Genomic DNA, 18,986 nt, shown 5'->3' with positions numbered 1-18,986 from the left:
TCCCACATTGGGCTCTCTACTGTCAGTGCAGAGCCCACTTCGGATCTTCTGTCTCTCTCTGTCTCTTCCCCACTCACGCTGTCTCTAGTTCAAAAATAAACATTAAAAAAATACACACATGCACACACACACACATATATATGTGTGTATATACATATATATACACACAATTTCAGTTTTTTATATATCAATATTTAGCTCATTTTGACTTTTTTTAAGTTTATTTATTTTGAGAGAGAGAGCATGAATGGGGTAAGGACAGAGAGAGAGGGAGAGAGAGAATCCCAAGCAGGCTTCACACTGTCAGCACAGAGTCTGATATGGGGCTCAAACTCACGAACTGTGAGATCATAACCTGAGCCAAAATCAAGAGTTGAATGCTTACCCTACTGAGCCACCAGGCTCCCCTCATTTTGACTTTGTTTTTGTGTAAATTGTGAGATATGGATCCAATTTATTTTTCCCCAGATGGCTACCCAGTTGTCCCAGGATCATTTACTAAATTCCCCTTTCCTGTTAATTTAAACTGTTTTAAATTAAATTTAAACCTTTTATTATGTATATTCTGTTGACAATCATGAACTTTTCCTATATTATTTAAAGAAAGTATAAATTGGATTATAAAACAAATGGATTATCTTGAAATTATTTACTTGTCATTTTTACATTATAGGAAAAAATACAAAGAGAAAAATACAAGGATAATGTTTCATCTATGAACATAAATATTCAAAATACATTGAAACACCTCCATGGAGATAGTATTGGCAGAGGCCCTGAAGCAGAAGATAAGGATAAAAGCCAGTCTAGAAAGCTTCCGAGTTGTAAATCCCATGGAATTCTAACTACAGCGTGTACAAATGATCACCAAATGAAGACCCTGTTAAAGAGTACAAATCCAGTTGATGCTTGTTATAGGGAGAGTGGACAAAATAAAACTTTATATAAAGCCAATTCAAGTTATAGTCAAAACTTACATGAAAGAACAAATTTTGAAAAAAATTCTGTTTCTCAATCAAGGTATAGTTTAATAATTGTTTCTAACTTTATTTATTCAAGTATTTTTTTTTTTTTTGTAGTACTATGTTATTAAGCCCTGGGATATAGAAATGATAAAAAATGGTCTTGGGAGGAGCCTAAATGGAAATGTTGGGAATGGAGTTTGGATGGGGAAGTATGGGCCAGTTCATCTAGGGCCTTGCATGTCACAGTCAGGATTTTTGGTTTTCACTCACAGGGCGTAGGGAGCCTTTGACAATTTTAAGTTGTGTGACATCAGATTTGCATTTTAGAAAGGATACTCAGAGAACTTAACCTGAAACCCTATACCTGAAGTAACAACGCATGCATTAATAATCCACCGGCAATGTAGCAAAAACCAGTTTGTAAATTTAATTTGATAAAAAGGAGTAGTGTGTGATGAAAATATGGCTCAGGATTACCTTTTCATTTGTTCCTTTCACCTCACCTCCAGTTCATGACCTTGCTCCCTCAGATAGCCTGTGGGGCTGGACCTGAGATGTAGCTTTTCTTAAAAATTTACTTGTGTTCTCTCCTCTGATGGATACTGTGCTAGTAGGGAAACTGAAGAGTATTGCTGCTATATTCTGGGAAGGTTGCAATGTAAACGGAATATTAGGGAGATGGATTACATCATCACCACTCCTTTTTTTCCTTTATAAAACCATTCTTGATGTTAATTTTAACCTGATTTCTCAGGGATGTGGAATTGGAAAGCATTGAAATATGCCCTTGGGCCAGCTCTCTTGCTTTCTGTCCCATTGCTTTTGTTCTCTCCTTTTTTTTTTTTTTTTTTTTTTTTTTTTTTACGTTTGTTTGCTTGTTTATTTAAGTAATCTCTCCACCCAACATGGGGCTCGAACCCGTGACCCCAAGATCAAGAGTCGCATGTTCTTCTTCCAACTGAGCCAGACAGGCACCCTATGTTTTTCTCTTTTATAACTTTTTCCCTGTGTTTCTGTTGGCATCAGTATTATTGCCTTTTGGAATCTTATTTAACTCCACTTTTAGAAATGAGGCTATAACCATTACAAACGCTACTTTGGCAGAATTTGATAGACTTTGGTAGATCCTGGTTCCATCTCCTGCCTGCCAAACACCCAGAATCACACCACTGCTTACAGAAACATTTGTGCACACACTGAGCAGTATGTTTACTTTTAATTTCTGGTGTCTGTTTTCTTTTAGTGACCATGTTTTTAAACCTCCAATTCCTGTTGTCAAAAATAGAAAGCAGGAGTTACCAGTAACAGGTATGATTAAAAATATTTCTTCTTTGATTTTTTAAGAGAACATATTTAGGTGACTAATACAGCTAAAAATGTAATTGGTATATTTGCCCTCTAACATATAAGCCACACTTTCGACTCCTTTCTGGTGTAAATACTTTAATCACCTGTTATTGACATCCAGAACCTTTCTGTTTATCCAACAAGATGACTGAATATGTAGTACTGTACTAAAGTTTATGAAAATCTTGAGAATTAATATATCATGTAAATGTCAGGTCCTTTTCATTAATCAAAAGAATCTTAAATATTGCAATTTTTTTCCAGATCCATTTACATTATGTTCAGATATAATAAATAAAGAAGTCATCAGTTTTCTAGCAACTGACAGTCATTCTAAAATGTTAAAGTATAGATGCTCAGGTAAATATTTTTTTTACAGTTATTTTGTGATTAAAACTTTATATGATATTAGTTAACTAGACTTTATAATAATTCTGCCTGTATGATTTAAACTTCATTGCCTTTAGGATCACCTGGGTGGCTCAGTCGGTTAAGCATCTGACTTCAGCTCAGGTCATGATCTCGTGGTTCATGAGTTTGAACCCCACATCAGGCTCTCTGCTGTCAGTGTGGAGCCTGCTTCAGATCCTGTCTCCTTTCTGTTGCCTGCACACACGCACACTCTCACTTTCTCTCTTAAAAATAAATAAACATTGGGGCGCCTGGGTGGCTCAGTCGGTTAAGCGTCCGACTTCAGCTCAGGTCATGATCTCACGGTCCGTGAGTTCGAGCCCCGCGTCGGGCTCTGTGCTGACCGCTCAGAGCCTGGAGCCTGTTTCAGATTCTGTGTCTCCCTCTCTCTCTGACCCTCCCCCGTTCATGCTCTGTCTCTCTCTGTCTCAAAAATAAATAAACGTTAAAAAAAAATTTAAAAAAAATAAATAAACATTAAAAAAAACCCACTTCATTTCCATTAGAGAAGTAACAATCTGGAATATCATAAAACATTCAAATTAATACCTCTTATCTGCATTAGCCGGTGCTTCCAGTATTCATTATCTGAATCACCATAGCTAACATTTTTTTACTTTATTATTCTGTTTTTGTCACAATTAATACCATCTATGAGTTTAACTTTTCTGAGTAAGGTAAACGTTTTGTATATTTTCAGAGAGCATCAGTGGGTGTATATTCTGGATAATGCTGTACACATTAGGCATTAAGTGTTAAACAATATCTATTTTTACGTCTGTAGTTAGTATATAAATGTTTCTAGTATTATATGCCCCATTAGTTATTTTTTATTAATAATTTATTTATTTTTAATTTACATCCAAGTTAGTTAGCATATGGTGCAACAATGATTTCAGGAGTAGATTCCTTACTGTCCCTTACCCATTTAGCCCATCCCCCCTCCCACAACCCCTTCAGCAACCCTCTGTTTATTCTCCATATTTAAAAAATCTCTTATGTTTTTGTCCCCCTCCTGTTTTTATTTTATTTTATTTTATTTTTAATTTTTTTCATGTTTATTTATTTTTGAGAGAGAGAGACAGAGCACAAGCAGGTGAGGCGCAGAGAGAGAGGGAGACAGAGAATCCAAAGCAGGCTCCAGGCTCTGAGCTGTCAGCATAGAGCCAGACGCGGGGCTTGAACTCAAGAGCATGAGATCATGACCTGGGCTGAAGTAGGACACTCAACCGACTGAGCCACCCAGACACCACCCCTCCCAGTTTATATGTTATTTTTGCTTCCCCTCCCTTATGTTCACCTGTTTTGTGTCTTAAAGTCCTCATATGAGTGAAGTCATATGATATTTGTCTTTCTCTGACTAATTTCACTTAGCATAACACCCTCTAGTTCTATCCACGTAGTTGCCCCATTAGTTATTTGTTCTGCAGGGGCCCTGTAAATGTTCCATCCATCCAAGGGACGCTTAATCCATCCCTTTTCCTCCTCCATACCCTGGTATTTCCTCTTTGTTTTAGTGTCACACTCTGTTACGTGGACAAAATTGAGGCTCATGTTAGGCTCAAAATATCACTACTCTTTAGTCTTGGATGTGGAGTTTGTCTCTATTACTCTAAAACTAGCTATACCTAACTATAATCTGAATGCCATCTCTTTTTTCTTCCCCATTTTAATACTTGTGAAATCTTTCTCTTCATTACCTTTCTATCCATTAACTTCTTTTGTCCCCACTTAAACTATGTTCATTTCTTCTTGTCTTAAAGAGAAAAATCTAGAGGTGCCTGGCTGGCTCAGTTGGAGGAGCATGTGACTCTTGATCTTGGGATCATGGATTTGAGCCCCACGTTGGGTGTAGAGATTACTTAAAATAAAATAAAATAAAATAAAATTAAAACTTAAAAAGGAAAAATTTAAATACTTTATGTGACTTGCTGTCCCTTCAAATATTCATCAGCTCTTTCTTTCATCATTACCAGATACTTGCTCTTTCTCCTTTCTCTTTCAATATATTAATTTCCTTCTTAGTTCCTTGCAATCTGGCTTCTTTTATTGCCATTCTACTAAACTTTAATGTTAAAGATTATCTGAAGCCTCTTTTTTTCTGCCAAACCAATGACTTTTTAAAAAATTCTTCTCCTCTTTAGTAACTCTACACTGTTGATAACCATTTCGTGGAATCCTCTCCTCTCAATAGTTTAAAGACACAGTTCCCAAACTATCCACCCAGACTCCCAGGAGGTCTGTGGTGAACTTGAAAGGGCATGACAAAATACTTTAAATTTTATAAATGAGTGGCACCTGGGTGGTTGAGTCTGTTAAGCATCTGACTCTTGATTTCAGCTCAGGTCATGAGCTCACAGTTTGTGGGATCGAGCCCTGTGTCAGGCTCTGTGCTGACAGCGAGGAGCCTGCTCGGGATTCTCTCTCTCCCTCTCTCTCTGCCCCTCCTCCACTTGCATACACAAGCACTTTCTCTCTCTCTCTCTCTCTCTGTCTCTCTCTCTCTCTCTGTCTCTGTGTCTGTCTCTCAAAAAAAATAAACATTAAAAAAATAAATTTTATAAGTGAAATACATAATAATCAACATCTTTTGGATACCACAGGAACTACTAGCTCAGACTCGTTACAGTTTCACCATTAGCTTGCACTGCATTCCTTTTGATGATTTCATGTCATTGTGGACCTGAGTTTCTAGTGATTGTGATAAAAAGCAAGCACTACATGAAAATAATGTGGAACAGGAAATGAGGGTGGCAGTGTCAGTCAGATTCCAAGATAGGAGAATTTGTTCTGTACCTAGTAAGTGCATATATCGCATTACGAGTAACTGATTAGGGGTGCTTAGCTGGCTCAGTCAGTAGAGCAGTGTGACTCTTGATCTCAGGGTTGTGAGTTTGAACCCCATGATGCTTATAGAGATTACTTAAAAATAAAATCTTTTAAAAACAAAGGAGTAATTGTGGTTAATAAGAATGAAATCTAAATATTTTTCAATTTAAGTGTATTATTTTTTCAAATGGCTACTAAGTTATTAGAACATAAATGCTTATTAAGTTGTTTGGGACTTAACAGAAGATTGGTATTTCTTTTGGCCTAGGAGTGCCAGAAAAAATCACCAAGATCTCAAGGATGCCATGACGTGAGAAAGTTTGGGAACCTCTGGTGGGAAGTAGTCCACAGGGCAGAGGAGATACTTTATTACTGTTAACTCCCTTTCATATCTTAGTTTGTTTGAGATGGTTCTTTCCTAGTTCCCTTCTTTAATGATGATTCATTCACTTCACAGACACTTAGGGAGTGTTTATTCTTTGGCAGGCATGGGGATCAGATTAATAGAACTAGTCCTCATCTCAAGAAGTCTGAAAAACACTTCATTTTATCACCTTTATTACTTTATCTTTCTCTTCCTGCCAAATTTCTGCATATTTCCCCAAGACCTAATCTATAGCACTTACTCAATGCTGTTTCAACATCTGCTTTTGTGGCATCACCTGTCATTTTACTGATGATTTTCAAATCTTTATCTCTACGCTTGGCTTCTACCTTGGATTATATATAGCCTCATCCTCCTTTTCTAGCTACACCTAAGGCATATTTCAATATCTTGTTTTTACTTCAAGGTTAATGTGTTTAAAACACAGCATCTTTCTCCCTTTTAAATTGCCTTCCCTCCAGCCACTCCATTTCTATTAGTGTTGTCACTATTCTTTTGGCCTCCCAGATTTCAAACTTTAAATCATTTATAACCATTTTTTCTCTTTATATCCCCTATTTCTAGTCTGTCAAATTTCATTTTTTCTTCTTTCCCACATAGGCCCTTTTTGCTTCATGCTTCAATTACACCAGCAACTTTCTGGCAATTTTCAATTACACTTTTTTGTTTTTCAGTTTTAAGTCTCACCAACCTCCAACGGTAATGAGCATATTGCTGTTAACTTCTCTTTCTAATATGTGCTTTTTATCATGTTACCAACCTAAAGGCCCCTCAATGCTTCTCTGTAACTCACTGACTCAGGCTCTCTGCCTGACTTTTAAATTTTTGTGGACTTTTATTCTGCTTCCACTTGCTAAATTTTATTGCATATTTGTTCTCTTTAAGTCTGCCAGAAAGTTGCTATGCTTATTCCAAACTTTGTCATTCAATCAACTATCAAATTACTTAAGAATTATCCTAAACTTTTCCCTTACCCCAGTAGCTCATTATTCACCAGTTTTTAACCTCAGAAATCTCTACACTCTCCCTGTAAATGTCTTGTTTCGGAATTCCTCATTTATATTCTGGACTGTTGAAGTAAGCCCTCAACTGAACCTCTTACCTTCAGCTAAACTTTCTATGACACAAATGAAATCATGTCATTTCCCTGCTTAATAAATACCCTCTAGTTCCTTCCCCATTGACTTGCAGATAGAAATAGCATGGCTTTCAAGACCATTGTCATCTGGCCCCCTGCAGCCCTCACAAGACTCAACTTTCCTCCTACATTTTTCTCATACTTTATACTCCAGCCACACCAAAGTACCTATAATTCTCTGAACACGCTATGCTTTTTCAACTTTTTTGTTCTTTTACACATGTTTATGGTACTTGAAATGTCCTCATCCTAGCCAACTTCCTGCCTGGCTAACTTCTAGTCTTTTAGTAGTGGGCCACTAATACCATTAGGTGACAGGCAGATGGGGAAGTTTATAATGGATGGATGTGGCTAACATCACCTGAACCTAGTGATCAATCTTAACATTAAAAAAAAAAGAGAGATGGTCAGACTTTATGTGCCTCTTAATATGATACAGTGAGAGGTCCTCAATACTGCCTGTGAGGAATTCTGCTAAAAACAATTGAATCTGAATCTAATCAATCATCCAGATCTAATTACTAGTTTATTGGACACACAGGAACATTTTAAAGCATGCACCTAGGATATAATCAATGAAACCTAGCCTTTGGGTAACTCCATAGTATAAATGATCTAGTGTCTATATCAAGTAAATGACAAGGAGGAAGAGAGGAGAATAGATTGATTAAAATAAACTTGAGGCATTTCAACTGAAGGTAATGATGGACCTTCTTTGGATCCTGGTTTAAACAAACCAATTGTAAAAAGAAAGTTTTGAAATGATGGGGAAATTTAAGCACTGACTGGATATTAGATTATATTAGACATAATTTTTTAAGGTTTGATAATGGTTTTGTGTGTTTAAAAAAAGTCCTTCTCTGTTAGGGATGAATATGAAGTATTTACAGATGAAATTATAGTTTCATGCAAATTCCAGGCTCCATAATCTAGTGTATACACGGAGGGCAGAGCAGAATAAGTGGGTTATAGACAAAATATGACTGACCATAACTTAATAATTATTGAAGGTGAATGATGGATATGTGGAAGTTCATTATACTTTTCCCTTTACTCTTGTGTGCTTGAAAATTTCATAATAAAACACTGAGACAAAAAGAGATGACTGGGCATAAGAGTCACTTCTTCTGGGTATTTTTCCTAATGGTGACTCCTGCTGAGAACCTGACCAAACTAGATGCTCCTTTTCTATATCATCCTAACTGTTCATACCTCTATTGCAACACTTTTTTCACTGTATTGTATTGTCTTTAATCTCTCACATGACTGACCTTCTTGACATATTTATAATTAAGTTCCTGATTTTACTTCAGTTATCATCATAAAGATATTTGCTTTCATAGATCTGTTACTAGATATTTTGTAATACCTACACATCACTTTAATTTGTTTTCTTTTAGGTTGCATAGCAGTAGGAAAATCCCTGAATAGCCGAAATTTTAGCAAGCTCTTGCACTCTTGCCCATACCAATGTGATCGTCACAAAGTCATTGTGGAAGCTGAAGACAGATATAAAAGTGAACTAAGGAAATCACTTATCTGTAACAAAAGTAATTTACTCAGCAGCTTTGAAACTGTTATTATGACTATACCTTTTGAACTGTAATCTAGAACATGAAGTATATTAAAAAGTTAGAGGGTAAAATCATGTTGAAAAGAAAATATCTTAGAGCAACCAGTGTTTTAAGATGTACCCAGGGAAAAGATTTAGTCTCTGGTCATTTAAAAATTCTTCCTAATCCATCTAAGGATTCCCATTAGAAGGGGGGAAAAGGAACTATCATACTAATGGAATTGATGTGCAGATTGATACTCTAAGTACACTAAATAAATGTTTTCTGTATTTTTCAGAAATTCTGCTGACCCCACGTAGGAGACGACAACTCAGTAGTGAATCTACTACCTCTGGAGGAATAAGTTAATATATTTAATTATTAAATAAACCTAAATTTCATATAGTTCTGAGAAAAAGAGGACAGCTAAATGATGGTTTCTCAGTCCCATTGATGGTTCTTAAATGATAACCGTTGGGTCTGATGAGGGTCATAGTTCCTAAGAAAAGGGGCTTCCCACTTCCCTTCCTCATGTTGCTTTCTCACTAATTGCTTGCCCGCTGGGGAAGAAGCAGGAGGACACTAACATTTATTAAGCACTTACTAGGTGGTAGGTATTTTATGGATATTTCCTTTGATTCTTATAATAACATTATAAGGTGTGTAGTATTTTATTTCCACTTTAAGGCATAATGAGTTGGCAAATGGCAGAGCTTACATTCAAATGCAAGCCTGTCTTTCTCCAGAAGTCCCTGTCCTATCCTCCTGATCACATTTCTATTTTAAGAACAAAATTATTCTCCTATGGATAAGTGCTTCAGAGAGATTTTGCAAAAGATTTTGGTTCATAACTACAGCACTTCAAACAATCAAAATTTAAGAGACAAATAGTATAAACCTTTAAAGCCCTGCTTAAAAATCAAAATACTTCTTGGGGTACGTGGGTGGCTCAGCCGGTTGAGCATCTCACTCTTGATTTCAGCTCAGGTCATGATCTCATGGTTCATGGGATCGAGCCTCATATCTGGTTCTGCGCTGAGAGTGTGGAGCCTGCTTGGGATTCTGTCTCTCCCACTCTCTCTGCCCTGCTTCCACTCACGTTCTCTCTCTCTCTAAAAATAAACAAGGGTGCCTGAGTCAGTTAAGCATCTGACTTCGGCTCAGGTCATGATCTCACGGTTTGTGGGCTCGAGTCCTGCATCGGGCTCTGTGCTGACAGCTCAGAGCCTGGAGCCTGCTTCAGATTCTGGATCCTGTGTCTCCCTCTCTGTCTGCTCCTCTTCCACTTGTGCTCAATCTCTCTCTCTCTCTGTCTCAAAAATAAATGGATATTAAAAAATAATAGTAAAAATAAAAACTAAACTTAAAAAAACCAAAATGCTTTTTTTTTTTTAAATTTTTTTTTAATGTTTATTTTATTATTTTTGAGACAGAGAGAGACAGAGCATGAACGGGGGAGGGGCAGAGAGAGAGGGAGACACAGAATCGGAAGCAGGCTCCAGGCTCTGAGCCATCAGCCCAGAGCCCGACGCGGGGCTTGAACTCACGGACCGCGAGATCGTGACCTGAGCTGAAGTCGGACGCTTAACCGACTGAGCCACCCAGGCGCCCCACCAAAATGCTTCTTAAATGATGAGTTAATTTATGGGAATTTTTATTTAACTACAGGGTTAAAATTTCAGGTTTATAACCATTCCAAATTTATTACAGAGACTTAGTGAACATTACCATTTTCTTCTCTTCATATGAAATTAATACCTGCAGAGTAAGAATAAGCAGTTAAGTACTTTACTTGTCAAAGTAACCTGGAATTTAGTAACATTTATTGAATTGTTCTGTTATTTATTGCAAAGATACTTAGACATTCATATGGAAACATTTTACCATATACTTTTATTTGGCCATTTTCACTGCTAAAGCCTTAAAAGAAATTTCAAATTTATTTTTAATATTGTGGTTTTTTTTAAGTTTATTTATAATCTCTCTACCCAACATGGGGCTTGAACTCACAACCCTGAGATCAAGAGTTACACACTCTTACTGACTGAACCAGCCAGCACCCCTGAAATTTATTTTTTATATCTGGGTCTTTTTCTATGTTAAAAGTTCTGCGTTCAGGGGTACCTGGGTGGCTCAGTCGGTTAACCATCCAACTTTGGCTCGGGTCATGATCTCACAGTTTGTGAGTTTGAGGCCCTCGTCGGGCTCTGTGCTGACAGCTCAGAGCCTGGAGCCTGCTTCAGATTCTGTCTCCCTCTCTCTCTGCCCTTCCCCCACTCACACTCTGTCTGTCTCTCTCTCAAAAATAAACATTAAAAAATTAATTAAAAATTCTGCATGCAAATTAAAATTAATTACAGTACTCCTCTAGGGCAGCCCACTTTTTGAAGTAATATTTTCCGTAGAAACTGTAAGAAAATGGTTGTTTTTCCATAGAAACATGTTGCATTTGGAAAACTTGCTTTTGACAAGGAGTTGGCATCAAATGAATAATGGATTTTTTTCAGCAACGTGACTTAAAAACAAATATGTAACAATTTAAAATATCCTATAATTGGGGCACCTGGGTGGCTCTGTCAGTTGGGCATCCAGTTTCGGCTCAGGTCATGATTTTGCAGTTCATGGGTTCGAGCCCTGTATCATTCTCTGTGCTGACGGCTCGGAGCCTGGAGCCTGCTTCGGATTCTGTGTCTCCCTCTCTCTCTGCCCCTCCCCTGCCCACACTCTGTCTGTCTCTCTCAAAAATAAGTAAATGTTAAAAAACATTTTTTTTAAATATCCTATAATCATTTTACATAGTAAAATCATTTGTAAAGTCTCACGAAAAGCACATAATTGTGGTTGTACATTGATTACACAGAGGGATCCTAAATACTGTTAAGTGACATTCAGCTCATAAGTACATACATCTTTTTTGTAGATTAGAATTGCTTTAGCTAACGCCAAATGGCTAATAATTTGGTCTGCTTTTTTAGAATTTAGAAAGGCATCTTGAGATACTGATTAGATTGAACTTCTCTTTCACAAGTAGGCTAAGAATGTTTGGTACACTGCCATTTTTCCTCCTTGATTTCCCTTTCATTTCAAGACACATTTATGAGCATTCATTTGGTTGTAGGTTGCATTCAAATTTGAAACCATTCTTTTGAGAAGAGACCATTGCAGCATCTAAGCATTTAAAGAGACTTGGCTCTCTTTTAGGATAGACTGGTGTCTTGAGAGATTTTGAAAAATAAGAGTCCCTAGAATTGAACCTTCTTGCCTACTTTCCCTTAACCTTTCCTAAAGCCTGATCAATGTTAAGACTAGCACTAAAGGGGTTCCTGAGTGGCTGTGTTGGTTGAGCATCTGACTTAGGCTCCGGGCCATGATCTCGTGGTTCATGAATTCAAGCTACGCCCCCTCCCCCTACTCCCTCTCCTGCTGGCTGCTGTCAGTGTAGAGCCTGCTTCGGATCCTCTGTCCCCGTCTCTCTTCCCCTCCCCTGCTCATGGTCGGTCTCTCTCTCTCTCTCTCTCTCTCAAAAGTAACCAAGCATTAAAAATAAAAAGATAGTCACTAAAGAAGTCACAAAGGGGAGCCCTGTGGGGTAGAGCTGCTTCCTCCTTTTAGGCTGCCCAGTACTCTGCTGCAATAACCTTTGAGGAATTGGGCACAGATGTAGGAGTCAGTGAGATGGCAGCTGTATTGGAAAAGTGAGAATTGGCTTTACATGAACAATTCCTGGACCCCAGTATCCTGAACGTTATAATAACCCGTCCACTCCTGATTATGAGTTCAAATCATTAAGCAAGTGAAATTGAAATCCTCTATTTCTTAGATAATGACAGCTTTCTAGTAGAGCTAAAAGTAAGGAGAACTTCATTGATAATTTTGAAACACTTTTTACCAATAATTAGGGGTTTTTTTTAACAAATATTTGTTGATCATCTACTATGTGCCAGATATTATTTTAGGCACTGGAGATATAACGGTGAGCAAAACAGACAATAATTCTTATCTTCCTGGACCTTGCATTCTAAGTAATACCATTAAGTAATCATCAGACATTTTCAGTGTTTTCTCAGCCTTCTGCTGGTAAGATTTTCATTTATGTTTTAAAAGATCTGAACCATGCCTCCTATCCTAGGAGAAGTAGACAAATGGCTCACAGTCTTGACCTGCAAGGGCAAGATTTTCTAAAGTTGTCCCAGCACCACTGTTTCAATTCCTTCTAAAGTAAATAGCAGCCTTAAGTGGAAGTACAGAAAACTCCTCCTATCAACATCTATCTACAATGATAACATGAGTTAGCAATGAATAAAAAACCTTATAAGAAAACTATTTCCTAGTAATCATCACCAGAAGATATTTATGTACACAGATACCAACTGCATATTCTTTCTGTTGTAGAAAGTATCCCCAATAACCAGATAGTTAAAAACTTCCTTCTCCCTTGTGCAGCCTGTTTTTTGAGTTTTAATCAAGCTGAGCACCCATACAGGTAGTGAATGTTTTTAAAAGTGAATTTCAAAAGACCCTTTTTAAAAAAAATATTTATCAAGGCTGATAATTAAAGTAACAAGTGTCGATATTCTTTTTTTATTCTATGAAGTTTTGGAGCCCTTTGGGAAGACTGTATCTGTAAGATAGGTAAGCTGTCTGTTAATTGTCCTCACAGGAATGTTGAGAGAATTAAAAATCAAATGTTTATAAATTCTTGTGCTTCTTGATTGAAAGATGTTCCACGTATTGCAATAGAATTGTTAAAATTATAGAAGAATTCACAGTGATAAGACATAGCTTAATAGTAGGCACTCAATTTTTAAAATTGAAATGAATTTCTGTATGATGAGTAATGCAGGCATGAAGCTTTCTCACTACATAGTTCATATCCTTAGAGTAAGTTAAGAATTTATCCTTAGAGTAAGTTAAGAAGATCCCTTTTTTCAGCAAGTACTTACATATTCTATGATTCTCATTAATTACAGAAAAAAGAAGAATTCGTAAAAATTTTACCAAAGAAGAAGTAAATTACCTTTTCAATGGAGTTAAGAAAATGGGAAATCACTGGAATTTAATTTTGTGGTCTTTCCCCTTTCAGCAAGGACGGAAAGCTGTGGATCTTGCTCACAAATACCACAAGCTGACCAAAGGCTCCAAGCATGAAGCTCCTTGATCAGAATACTTGTCAGTTTTTAGGTTTAACTAATAGAATACAATGGCTTGAAACACAATTTAAAATCTTCTAAACTCTCATGAAACAGAGAATGTGAAAACAATACTGTTTTAATTAAATACTCCTTGTGATTCTGTATCTCTTTGAATTATTAAAGTAATTTATAAAACAAATACACTTTTTAATGTGTAGATTAGTAAGCAAAATTCCTTTATAAGGTCAAACATTTGTTTAGGAATATGCTTTTATTTTTCCTTAAGCTCAAAGAACACAGGTCAGAGAAAAAATATCAGCTTTTAAGCATTATTTGACATTATATTGTAATGGATACCATGTGAGACATTTGGATTTTAGTATATATTCTCACCCAGTGTAAGTTCCTCCCCAGAACTTAGAATAGTTTCCCAAGCTGTTCAAATGAAGTTCCCACATATTAAATCAATGTTTGACATTTTGTTAGCTAAACTAAAATGTTTCCTCTTCTAGAGGCTAATTGTGCAGTTCCTTTGAATATCCCCAAATTCTATGGTCAGGTTCACTTTTTTGGTGTATGTTTTGGTGTATGCCTTTGCTTTTTAAAAGCTTAGAACAAATTTTTATCGTTTAAGTTAGTTTTCTTCTAGTGGAAAACCAAGCTATTTGACCTCAGTTGTCTATTTTTCTTACTCTTTTTATATTCCTATCCTGATCCCCAAAGGATGCTGTTGCAGCCTTTATTAAACTTAATATGCTGTTGCTGTGGCAAAGGGATCAAGTATCAGAGCCTTAAAGCTCACCTGTGCTTATATACCCATTGGTTCACTGCTTCGTGTCATTGTAATAGATTTCTTCAGTCCCCAAAGGTATTTCCAGAAAAGTTTGTATTCTTTGACCTTTTCACATCATGACTATATCTACTTGGATAAATTAAGAATTTTTATTAAATTTATTTTTTAATGTTTTGTTTATTTTTGAGAGAGCGCAAAGCAAGGAGGGGCAGAGAAAGAGGGACAGAGGATCTGAGGCGGGCTCTACACTGACAGCCGTGAGCCCGATGTGGGGCTCAAACTCACAAATCACGAGATCATGACCTGAGCCGAAGTCGGACACTCAAACGACTGAGCCACCTAGGTGCCCCAGAATTTTTACTAGATTTCTAATTTTCTGATCCATAATGAATTGCAGAGAGCCAATAAGCAGAAAATTTTCTTTAAATTCAAAATTTCCTTTAAATAAAAGAATAATTTTTTTAAAATTTTTTTAACGTTTATTTATTTTTGAGACAGAGACAGAGCATGAACGGGGGAGGGTCCGAGAGAGGGAGACACAGAATCCAAAGCAGGCTCCAGGCTCCGAGCTGTCAGCACAGAGCCCGACCTGGGGCTCGAAACTACGGACCACGAGATCATGACCTGAGCTGAAGTCCGCCGCTTAACCAACTGAGCCACCCAGGCGCCCCTGAATAAAAGAATAATTTAAAATTACAAAGGGGTGCCTGGGTGGCTCAGTCAGTTAAGTGTCCGACTTCGGTTCAGGTCATGATCTCACAGTTGGTGAGTTAACAGCCCCGCATCTGGCTCCGAGCTGACAGCTTGGAGCCTGCTTCGGATTCTGTGCCTCCCTCTCTCTGCCGCTCCCCTGCTTGCTCTCTCTCTCTCTCTCTCTCTCTCTCTCAAAAATAAAGATTAAAAAAAATTAAAGTTAGGAAAATTCCTTATAGCATTTCAAGTGTGAATGAATCTTGTCCATTTAAATAGGCTTTTTGATTTGCACTTCTCAAGACTTAGGAAAGTTGTTTTAGGTCAAAGGGGAAAACATTGTTTTGTCAGTCTTATTGGCTTAATCAGGAGTTGTTTCTTAAATGTTCAGAAAGGATTTAAACATGTTTTTCTACTTTAAGTGGGTCTCAGGTAATAGTTCTTTTATTGATCGGAAATTAACAGAAAAATCAAACACTGCTTAACTCAAGCATCCCCAAGAATATGATACACTGTCGGTTAGACACTGATTTGTGTCAGTTACTGAGACTATATTTAAAATAACCAATACTGGGGCACCTGGGTGGCTCAGTCCATTAGGTGTTGGACTCTTGATTTTGGCTCAGGTCATGATCACTCAGTTCATGAGATTGAGCCAAGTTAGGCTCTGTGCTGACAGTGCATGGCCTCCTTGAGATTCTCTCTCCCTCTCTCTGCTCCTCCCCCACTCATGCTCTGTCTCTCTCTCAAAATAAATAAACATTTAAAAAAATTAACCAATGCTATATTGCCTTCTGAAACCTTGAAATTTTATCCTAACTCTTCACTAACTTGGTTAACATGAGCTGCTTTTTTTCCCCCTCAGATGGAAATATTTGGTAATAAAATAGATGAAGACACATCAAAAGGAAAGCGGAAGAACGATGACATATTAGAGAACTGTATAGCTTTAGGAGTTTAGACATGACAAAATCAACAGGGAATAAAAAATGATTTTAATAATGACAGACCTTTGGAGTTGGAATTGACCTCAGTTATAGTTCCCTGCCAGAGGCATGAACTGCTGTACAACAATCTCAGCCTTTGTGGCTGTCTTTAATTTTGCATAAATCCTCAGAAACCTGGAATTTACTACTTCACAAGGTGATAATTGGTGGTCAGTTCTAACTTAGATTAAAATGAAATGTGCCCTCCTCAAGCACCTTCTGTAGAACCACAAAAGTTGAATTTCTTTTCTACATGCTAATCCTTGAGAAAGGAAAAGATAGCTATCCATCACTTTCTCCTTTTCCTTCTACATTCTCTATCCTTCATGCTTATAAGCCCAGTTACTTCATGCTTCAGCAGAACAGTGTCATGTCTCCTTATGGGCTTAGTCACTGACCACTGGACACTTACTCGTCTTGATAAAATGTGTCCAGGGAGTGCGTGGGTGGTTCAGTCAGTTGAGTGTCCGACTTCAGCTCAAATCACGATCTCACAGCTAGGGAGTTCGAGCCCCACGTCAGGCTCTGTGCTGCCAGCTCAGAGCCTCTAGCCTGCTTCAGATTCTGTGTCTCCCTCTCTCTTTGCCCCTCCCCCATTCACACTCTGTCTTTCTCTCTGTCTCAAAAATAAACATTAAAGAAAAATGTGTCCAGAAAGAAATGTGGCTTTACTGCCAGAGTATGTCTGTACCCAGTTTGTCATCTAGTATATTAGGCATCTCTTCCTACTTCAGATCATCCACAGCTTTGAGTGTGATGCTGCATTCTCATCCAAGTCACTGAGGGTAACTTGAGGTGCTGGGCCAGGGTGAGAGGCTGGGCAGGCTCCTAGCAGCCTCTGGTTATCCCTGTTCATCGGTTCCCTTTGGGCCTGGTCTTTGACCTGCTGCAATGCTATCATCCAGGCTACATTTCACTTTGTCTGAGTGAATTGTCAAATGCCCCGTTGAAATCTGCATTTGCTATGTCTAGCATCCTCTTGCCTGGCATTCCTGCAAAAAAAAAAAAAAAAGAGAGAGAGAGAGAGACTGTGAATCTCGTCCTATCTTTTCCTTTTCCATGTAGTCACATTTAGAGAATTTCAGCTAGGGCTGATGAAGTTCACTGGCCTGTAGTTTTAAACTCCATCTTCTGTCCTATGGAAATCCAGACACTGCCTTTTTATGACTTACAATACTTTCCAGACTTCTAAGGGTGTAACTCCTCATGGGTTTTCACTCTCATTGTCTTGTTTGAACCTTACATTCAGGTTGGCTGATGCTATGCCCGTTTGTTGGATCCTGTAACTCATGCTGCCAACATTTTGGCAGAGCCAGGATCAGAATTCTACTCCTTTGAAACTCACGTAGGTGGTTGCTTTTCTGCCATATCCCACTTCCTTGTGATATTTAGAAATGCCTTGTAAAGTGAGCGTTTTCCACAGAGGATAGCAAGAACCCTCAAAGGCCACTAAAGTTAAGCTCCATGAGTGAAGTGTATTTTTTTTCCTTCCATTACCCTTTTCCTTCCCCTTGTCTCCCTGACCTTTTATCCTTTCACATATCTTTCTTGTCACTACCCCCACCCCCAAGAAAGGAAATCAAAGCTCCCTATTTCTGTTGTGAAATGCTGTCTCCCTGGAAATATCATTTTGAAAAACCTGTTAAGGGGCGCCTTGGTGGCTCAGTTGGTTAAGCATCTGACTCTTGATTTCAGCTCAGGTCATGATCTCACAGATTGGGAGATCCAGCCCCGTGTGGAGCTCTGCACTGAAAGCTTGGACTCTGCCTGGGATTCTCTATCTCTGCCCCTCCCCTGCTAGCGTGCTCGCGTGCCCTCTCTCTCAAATAAACTTAAAAAAAAAAAGTTAATAAACACAATTGTATTGTTTGCTGCAGTAAAGATTACTACCTTGCACTCAATAGGGAGTGAGGTGAAAAGCGGGATATTTATGAGGACTTGGGGGTCTAGTTTAAGATGGGTCTTTCATTGCGGGGCTAAGAATTAGGCAAAATTCATGATAGCTTAAGTTCAGTGAATAGGATTGAAGTACTGGGATGCTACCTTTTAGCATTGGGATCCTTGGCCAGGTTTCTTAAGTTTTCTGAGCTTCAGGTTTCTAGTCTGTAAAAGGGTTAGATACGATTCAATGAGATAATGTGTGACCGGCACAGATCAGCGCCAGATAAATGGCGCTATCGTGTATTAGTCTCACTCCAAAGCCTGAGCTTTTCTCGTTAGCCTGGGCCCTCGACGGCGCTTCGCTAGCGGATAGCTGGGCGAGGACCCGAGGCTAGTGCCACTACTCCCCTCGGCCGGCAGAGGCCGCCCGCGCGCCCTCCGTCCCGGCGGCTCCAGGTCCCGCCGCCGTCGCCTCTCTGCGCATGGCTGCCCCGGCTGTTGCCTGACCGCCGCCCACCTTCCGCCGCCGCAGCGGCCTCACGACCCTGTGGGAGCTGGCGGACTTCGTGGGCCCAGCGAAGCGCGGCGGGCGGCGCGGACCCTGCGGGGTGGGCGGCGTGAGGGGCGGCGCGAGGGCGGCGGAGAGTGGGCGGCCCGGCCAGGGTCCTCGCGGGTCCTCGGCGGGCCCGGGGGAGGGCCCTCTTTGTGGCTGCAGTTGGCAAGATGGCGCCGGTGGGGGTGGAGAAGAAGCTGCTGCTGGGCCCCAACGGGCCCGCCGTGGCGGCTGCCGGCGACCTGACCAGCGAGGAGGAAGAGGGCCAGAGCCTATGGTAAGACCGCGAGGCGGCCGGGCGGGGCCGGCGGGGCCGGGGAGTG

At 39.0% G+C, this 18,986-nt stretch overlaps 2 protein-coding genes and 1 long non-coding RNA gene across 10 annotated transcripts in view; 2 read left to right on the top strand and 1 right to left on the bottom strand.

Annotated features, from left to right (window-relative positions):
• Positions 1-13,922, top strand: part of TERB1 (telomere repeat binding bouquet formation protein 1) — a 41,307-nt gene extending 27,385 nt beyond the window's left edge. For 3 of the 7 annotated variants that reach the window (XM_042920177.1, XM_042920178.1, XM_042920184.1), the window contains 6 exons: positions 674-1,020; positions 2,209-2,273; positions 2,577-2,672; positions 8,476-8,625; positions 8,927-8,992; positions 13,599-13,922. In XM_042920177.1, coding sequence (XP_042776111.1) covers positions 674-1,020; positions 2,209-2,273; positions 2,577-2,672; positions 8,476-8,625; positions 8,927-8,992; positions 13,599-13,786 — 912 coding nt within the window. In that variant the 3' untranslated portion in view covers positions 13,787-13,922. Of the gene's footprint in view, positions 1-673; positions 1,021-2,208; positions 2,274-2,576; positions 2,673-8,475; positions 8,626-8,926; positions 8,993-13,222; positions 13,261-13,598 lie in introns of all 7 variants that reach the window. The other 4 variants (XM_042920182.1, XM_042920181.1, XM_042920180.1 and 1 more) reach the window with 4 other exon arrangements.
• A 2,970-nt stretch (positions 13,923-16,892) lies between these two features.
• Positions 16,893-18,986, bottom strand: part of LOC122209102 — a 3,372-nt gene continuing 1,278 nt past the window's right edge. The window contains exons 2-3 of the long non-coding RNA XR_006197452.1: positions 18,273-18,332; positions 16,893-17,221 (exon numbers count right to left, since the gene is read on the bottom strand). This is a non-coding gene — a long non-coding RNA (uncharacterized LOC122209102). The remainder of the gene's footprint in view (positions 17,222-18,272; positions 18,333-18,986) is intronic.
• DYNC1LI2 (dynein cytoplasmic 1 light intermediate chain 2) overlaps positions 18,753-18,986 on the top strand; it is a 27,190-nt gene continuing 26,956 nt past the window's right edge. The window contains exon 1 of one of the 2 annotated variants that reach the window (XM_042920717.1): positions 18,753-18,940. In XM_042920717.1, the coding sequence (XP_042776651.1) occupies positions 18,834-18,940 (107 nt within the window). In that variant the 5' untranslated portion in view covers positions 18,753-18,833. The remainder of the gene's footprint in view (positions 18,941-18,986) is intronic. The other variant, XM_042920718.1, reaches the window with a different exon arrangement.

The sequence above is a fragment of the Panthera leo genome, chromosome E2 (assembly GCF_018350215.1).
Source record: "Panthera leo isolate Ple1 chromosome E2, P.leo_Ple1_pat1.1, whole genome shotgun sequence".
Classification (NCBI taxonomy): domain Eukaryota; kingdom Metazoa; phylum Chordata; class Mammalia; order Carnivora; family Felidae; genus Panthera; species Panthera leo.
The sequence above is the reverse complement of the archived record's forward strand: the minus strand, read 5'-3'. Positions and strand labels throughout refer to the sequence as shown.